The 7,244-nt window shown below is 54.3% G+C and overlaps 1 protein-coding gene across 1 annotated transcript; it reads left to right on the top strand.

The window, feature by feature from the left end:
- The first annotated feature begins 539 nt into the window (after positions 1-539).
- MYF6 (myogenic factor 6) lies at positions 540-2,845 on the top strand. Its single transcript, XM_080363939.1, has 3 exons — positions 540-1,668; positions 1,955-2,048; positions 2,221-2,845. Exons 1-3 carry the CDS (start codon positions 1,150-1,152, stop codon positions 2,337-2,339), a joined length of 732 nt encoding a protein of 243 aa, XP_080220065.1. The 5' UTR covers positions 540-1,149; the 3' UTR covers positions 2,340-2,845.
- Positions 2,846-7,244: the final 4,399 nt, after the last annotated feature.

Genomic DNA, 7,244 nt, shown 5'->3' with positions numbered 1-7,244 from the left:
ATTTATTCATAACCAGAAAGAAATTACACGGGATTTAAGGAACACACAGCAGTCCAGAGAAAGAGGCAAACAGGCCGCTTTCCCATACCTTCTATTTCTTAATGTAAGAGAAGCCTAGATGTGATATGACATTACAGTATAAAGAGAGTGCTCACAAGCTCCATTTCTGTCTCAGGGGCTAGGAAGCTCTATATACCTTGCCAGGTCTAAGGGATTAAATAGCAGTTACATATGCCCAGGTTTTGCTTGCCCTAAACACTATCAGGGACAGGGTTGTCCAAATAGTGCTGTCAGACTGTAACCCAGTCACCTGAAATCACTCCTGTTGCCTCACAGACAACGTGGGAAAGGTCAGATTCAAAGACTAAGCTGAGGTGAAATAACCGAGGGTACTTCAGCACCTCGGCAAAGCTCTGCCTTGGCAACCTTCACCATGTGTGGAGGAACAGTGAGCTTGGCTCCTAACCTTGGGCTGGCCAGGGTGGCTTGGGTCACAGGAATGGCATGCTTCAAAGGAGGAGGGGTAGGGGGGTGGGGGAAGCAGCAGGGGCTTCTTCCAAAAATATTAACCCATCTATTTGGAGAGTGATGGCTGCCTTTGAAACCTCTCCTTATAGATCTATACTTAGCAGCAGGGCAAGGAGAGTGTGCTGGGGGTATGAGGGATGGGCTGGGGGAGGGCTCCGTGTGAAGCCCTGTGCCTTTGTCCTCCAGCCGTGCCCCCATGGGCTCCACAGTGGGGACAGGGCTGCCTGCTGTGCCCAGATGCAGCACCCAAGCCCCCACCTCACATCCTTTTGCTGCACCCTAAGTTTACAGGATTGGGGGGTGGAAAGTCAGGTTGTAATTTTATTTTTTGTTTCTTTTTTTTTTTTTTTTTTTTTTTTCCATTTACTTCCCTCTCCTCGGGCCTCCCCTCCTCCTTCTAAATAGGAGATGTCCTCAGGACAGCGCCCAGGAGACTGGCTGGAATCAGTTTTGGAGGGTGATGCAGCGCGACAGCTAAAAGTTGGATAGGGTTTCAGCAGCTCCTATATAAAGCAGGGGGGACTTATGTCACTGCACTAATTAAATTCCATCTGGGTTGCTCCTCGGGGTGTTTTTGAGCCTGCCACCCAACTCCAGCAGGCAGAGAGGCCAAGGGACAGCATGATGATGGACCTTTTTGAAACTGGCTCCTATTTCTTCTACTTGGACGGGGAGAATGGAGCCCTACAGCAGCTGGAGATGGCAGAGGGATCCCCACTGTACCCAGGCAGCGATGGCACCTTGTCCCCCTGTCAGGACCAAATGCCGCCAGAAGCCAGCAGTGACAGCAGTGGAGAGGAGCATGTGCTGGCACCCCCGGGACTACAACCCCCTCACTGCCCCGGCCAGTGTTTGATCTGGGCTTGTAAGACCTGCAAGAGAAAGTCGGCCCCCACGGACAGACGGAAAGCAGCCACCCTGCGGGAAAGGAGGAGACTGAAGAAGATAAACGAAGCCTTCGAGGCTTTGAAAAGGCGGACTGTGGCGAACCCCAACCAGAGGCTGCCCAAGGTGGAGATCCTGAGGAGCGCCATCAGCTACATCGAGAGGCTGCAGGACCTCTTGCACAGGCTGGATCAGCAGGAGAAAATGCAGGAGATCGGGGGGGACCCCTTCAGCTTCAGCCCCAAGCAGGGAAATGTAAGCGCTGCCGCCTCAGTCCCCCCGCTGGCCTGGCACCCAGCGCCGAAACCTCCGCGCCCGTCCCCTCCCGTCCCGTCCGCTCCTCCTCGGCGCGGCCTCTGCGGCGGCCGGGCAGGCTGGCGGGCGCGGAGGGGGCTCCTGGAGGAACGTCCGAGCTCCCCGGGCCTCCAACGGGGAGCTGGGGACCATACCGAGGAGCCGCAGTCCACCTTACTAACCCCCCTCTTCACCCCATGTGTCCCCCCCTCCTCTCCTCACCCCCGTGTGTGTGTATGTGCCGCAGATCCCCGGTTCAGACTTCCTGAGCACCTGCAGCTCCGACTGGCAAAGCGTTTCTGACCATTCCCGAGCCCTTGGAGTCGGCAGCCCCAAGGAAGGTAATTCGCACCGCGGCCGCCGTCCTGCGTGTGCGCGGCGGAGCGGCCGCCGCCGGGCCGGGCTCACCCGCCGCTGCCGCTCGCCCTTCCCTCGCCCTCACGGTCTCTCACCCGCGAACCCTGCGAGGAGGAAGGGTCTGCTCTTGTAATCCCTTTTCTCTCGTTGAAGCAGGAGGCTCCATCGTCGAGTCGTCGGCCTCCAGCAGCCTCCGCTGTCTCTCCTCCATAGTGGACAGTATTTCTTCCGACGAGCCCAAACTGCCCAGCGTGGAGGAAGTGGTGGAGAAATGAACCCGGTTGCTCTTGGTAGTATATTAAACGGAGATGGAGCCCCCACCCCTTTCCCTCTAAACTAAGTAATGAAGCAAATTAACGCAGTGGAAAGCCCAGGCAGCGGCCTTGTTAAGGTCGAGTCAAGGTACACCACCCCACAGAAAATGGCTCTCACTGACTCGAGTCAAACAGACCTTCCCCTTTTTTCTTTACTCCTTCCCCCACCCCTCCGAGTTTTCTTTTCTTTAAATTGTGTTGCATAGACCACCTCTCTCTTTTTTTTTCTTTTTTTTTCTTTTTTTTCTTTTTTTTTTAATTTAATATACTTACCTGTGTACCGGTGATCGGCTTTGTCTGAGATTCACCGGAAAGTTCATTCCTGTCTGAGTGAAGCTGTTGATTGCGTTTTGTGTTAGTCGTATTTAAACGGTTCCCGCCTCATTTCGTTCCTGTAAATAATTTTAGTACTGTCTTTTCTTTTGTAAACATAACAAATATATATATTTAAATGGTGGAATGTGATATTGTATATAAGAACATACGGGTTTCTTGGATTCTAAAATAAAGCTCTTTGTGTTACAGTGTTTCTCCCCCCCTCGTAATTCAGTAATAACCCGATCCCGGAGTTAAAACTCGCCACCGACTTCAGCGAGATCAAGCCCGGAGGAGTCAGACATGTGTGGCCGAGACACGACCCGTGGTGACAGGGAGGCAGCACTCGGGACATTTTTTTTCCTTCGTTTTCTTCCCTAAGGAGCGTCTCTCCTTATCTAGGGCCGCACCCGCGGGCTTAATTATCCGCCTTCCCGATCCGCTCCCGGGGAGGCCGGGCAGGCACGGGTGGGTGCCCTGTCAGGAGGACCCGCAGCTTGTCCGGCCTCCCGCAGCTCCGCGGCCCGTTTCCCCGTCGTGTTTGCGGGAGGAGCGTCCGCCCCTGGAGAGCGGTACTGCTCCCCAAAATGTGCGACAGTGCCACTTGCGTGGCCGGGCTGTTTCTTCGGCCTTGTCCTGGACATGGTGGGTGAGCTTAGAAAGGTGAAGCGCAAAGAGTCTCCCTCCGGCCCCCCTCCCAGCACGTCTCACCTTTTCGTCTCGGCACTGGAGGACTTGAACCCAGACCTTTTCTGCGGCTAAATTGATGGGCCTGCTACCCTAACGGGGCAGCGACAGGTTCTGACAGGAGCCCGCGCCCTTGGGGGCTGAGGGCTGAGATTTCTTCCCAGGAAAGATAACTCCCCTTGACTTCCTTGAGCCTGAGAGAGGAGAGAATGGGTTCCCTCAGGGAGGAAAGAGTTAACCTGCCGAAAACGGGTTGGGGGGCGTGGGTGTCTTTTACAACATATGAAGCCTTTCACTCAGTGATGTGAAAAAACACGGCCTCTCTGAGGATGGTGGAGCGGGGCTGCTCACAGTCAGAGCGTTACGGTTTTTAACAGATTGTTTATTCCCCGGGAAGCGGCGACCACCAGGAAACTGCACACTCTGCCCTGCACACACACGGGGCTCGCCGGAGAGTTGACAAAAGCAAAGGGACGCTACTACAACTCTGCCCGCGGGCGCTCTCCCCGTCAGCCTTAACCCTTGATTTATATTTTGTTTTTGTTTTTGTTTTTTGAAAGGTCACAGCCACGTTTCTGAAAGGTCTCCCCCTTCCCGGCCGGCTCGGGCGCGGGTGCGTCCGTCTGAAGGGGAAGCTTTGGAAAGAGACCTGTCCCGAGAGCCGGCTCTGCCACGGCCGTGCCGTCCTTCCTCCCTTTCGGTGCCACCGCGGCCAGCCTGGCTTTTAATCCAGTTAAATACTCGCTCTGATCTCTGTTGTAAGGAGGAATTGCGGCGGCACAGTGTGGTGGGCACGTAGTGATACGACAGTTTCCCCCACTTTTCTCCTTTCAAGAAAACCCTTCGCCTCAGGGAACGCTCGGGCTCTTCAGAAAGCCGCGCTTCGGGGAGCACGGGTTCTGGCATGTAACGTCTATTTTTGGTCAAAGAGCGAAGATGTCATAGTTTGCTTCTGTAGCGAAGGGAACTGATCAGCAATAGAGTACATCAGATCAGGTTCGCAGCTCGCCACATTCCTTAACCAATTCGTTTCGATCCCCGCCGGGTCAGAGAGAAGGGGTACACGCACTTGATACGCCCGATGCAGCACCGACCAGACGAAGCCCCGTAGGACCCACTTTCCTCAGCGGGGCATGAGCGGTGTTGAAGCAGCCCCGAAACCGAAGTGTCACGTCAACACCCCACTCTCAGGTTTGTCCTCAGCCCCAGCATTAGCCCGTCCGCCCGGTAGGACCCGCACGACAGGGTCTCTTCCAGTACCAGAGTAACCTGAGAGATTGTTTGGACTAAGTTTGCCTAAAGGAGGGGTTTTTTTCATTAAATAAAGAAAATACCTCCCGAAGACACTCTCCGTGACCCCCGCGGCTGCGGCTGACTTGCCGGGCTTCCCAGTGAAGGTCCTCAGTGTGTTTGCAATTAAAATGTTTGTGTTTGATATTAATAACGATAATCTTTACTTAAGCCCCAAGCCAAAGCAAACAGGGCCCTGGAATCACAAAATCAAAGGGTAATAACTGGGTAAGGACATGAGGTTTGTGATTTAATTAAGTCTTTTTCCGGAGGGGCCACGCAGAATGTCGTCGAAGTTTTTACACGAATGCAAGTGCCCCCTCCTGCTCCCTCCTTCCCGCTGCCGTTTATTTAACGCAAGGGACGCGGGCTGGAGCTTTGCTGCCAGAAAGCCCGTGGTGAACACCGGCCTCCCTCGCCTCCGCTTCGCCAGGGAGCCACCTGCTCGCTCCCCCGGGGCAGCCCCACACCGCCACCCGCCCCAGGTGCCTGCGGGGCCGGGCAGCCACGGGTAGGGGAGAAGGGGTATCTTCAGTGCCGCTGCCTCGTCACGGCTCCCCTCCGAAGTGAGGCGTGTTTAAAGCCTATTTTTTTTTATTGTGCGTCTGTATTTTCCTCCGTGAAACGGCTCGCTACTCGGAGAAGGAGGCGGGCAGCCGGCAGTGGGCTCTCTTTTCTGAGGCAGAAGGCAAGGCAGGCAGGCGTCGACCCAACAGATATTTCCACGGGCAAAATTCCTGCTTCGATGGCTGCTGCCTTGGGGAACCCATACGATTTTTCCAGAGCTTCCACGTTTCACTGGAGAATGAGCTGGGAACTCGGAGCAGGGGGGCAAGAGAGGGAGGAGGTTGAATAATTGAACCATGTGCTCTCTAGGACATCCCTCCGATAGCAAGAACTAGCAACTTTTCCCAGTCTCAAGGCTGCTAAAAAACCCCTTGTGTCCCTTTGATCTCTCCTGGGAGTCCCAGAGTGCCAGCAGAGGCCAATGCCTTCTTCAGCTGTCTTCTATACAAATCCCCCTGGCAGGTACTAATGTGTTTACTTAGGTGCGTACGGTTCCCAGCGCTGGGGGGAACCAAACGTTTCTCACACGGCTGGAAGCGCCCGGGCCACAACAGCCCAACTGGGAAACAGTTTTGCTGCCGGGGCGGCCGCCGGCACCCACCGACCGCCGGAGGGAAGACGCAGGGGGCGAAATCGTCTGCGGTTTCCCTTGTGTCGGGTGGCTCCGTCCCCGCAGGCATCATTAAATAAAATACATCCCTAAAAAACGCTCTGTCTGCCGCTTGCTGTTCGGCACTGGGGCCCGGGCATTTACTCCGACGAGGCCAGGGAACCACGGAGCGCTTTGGAGAAGTGTGGGTGCGCCCCGAGGGCGCTCCGCAGGGGCGGGCACGACGGGGCCGTTCAGGTGGGTCCCAAACACCTCTCACCCCCCGGGCCGGTAACTTATGGTTTCGGTCGGGTTTTCTTTGTTTAAATAGAAAGTCATGGAGCCTGGAAAAAGATTGCACGCTCTGGAAACGGTCCCCACATGGGACTGAATCGCTCCAGATATAGGCGCGGCTCGGCAATTGTTGAGGAGCGTGCAGGGCTGGGGTGAGGAACAATCATTTAAAGAGGTCTTAACGCGTTCACCATTTTCTCCCTGCCCATCTCCAGGCTCAGACAGCGTCTGGTGCTCGGACTATTCCCGCTTTCCGGGCTTGAGCCTCCCGACTCCTGAAATACAGCACTATCCCCTCTCCCTCGTCCACCCCCACCCCGAGCAGCCTCATTAGCCAGCCTTGTAGTTTATGTTTTCTCTCCCCTTTCTTCAGTTCTACTCGCCTACTGCACTTTTGCAAATTTGTTTTGAGATCACTTTACCAGAGGAGCCAGGGGCTCTTAGGGGATACCAATTACAGACTTTTTTCTTCCTGAGTGACAGGCTGTTTCATCCTTTCTTCCCCTTCTCCCAAAATATTCAAGGAAAAAAAAGAAACAGATCTTCCTGTGTCCTCAAATACTTTTGGGGAAAGGCGTATTTCTTAACAACCCCAGCCCCGCTAGATTAGGAGTTAAAGCTGCCAGCTAAAGCTCTGCACGCCAGAAGGAGTTGGCATTGTGCACCGGGAGATCCACGGTGCATGCTTGGAGAGAAACCGCTGAAAGGTGATCAGAACTGCAACCGGCACTTTAAAGATCAAGTTTATTTGTGCACAAAGCATAAATCTGTAAACAGGTCTATTTTAGCCAGCGCAAACGTGGTAATCAAATTGTGTGTGTGTGCGCACATGCCACAGCCCAGTGAAGAGTTCAAGATACTGCCGAGCAAAACCGTTTCTAACTGACGGTTCCTTAGGAAAACAACAGGGAACTGCCCTATTTCAGATGCGGCCCAACTAAACAGCAACCTGCACCTCGGAGCAGTAGAAGCTTGAAATTCTGAGTTTTCCCCTTTCTGTAACTTTACTCCTTTATCAGCTCTCTGCTTTTCCTACGGTATTCATTTCAAAGGAGGCTCCCCCTCTTTATGGCCGCAAATAAATCGAAACGGTGCAGATGCAGCCTTCCCCAGCCTTTAGATAT

The sequence above is a fragment of the Nesoenas mayeri genome, assembly GCF_963082525.1.
Source record: "Nesoenas mayeri genome assembly, chromosome: 1".
In the NCBI taxonomy this organism is placed as follows: domain Eukaryota; kingdom Metazoa; phylum Chordata; class Aves; order Columbiformes; family Columbidae; genus Nesoenas; species Nesoenas mayeri.
Note: the sequence above shows the minus strand (reverse complement) of the source record. Positions and strands in the feature narration are given on the sequence as shown.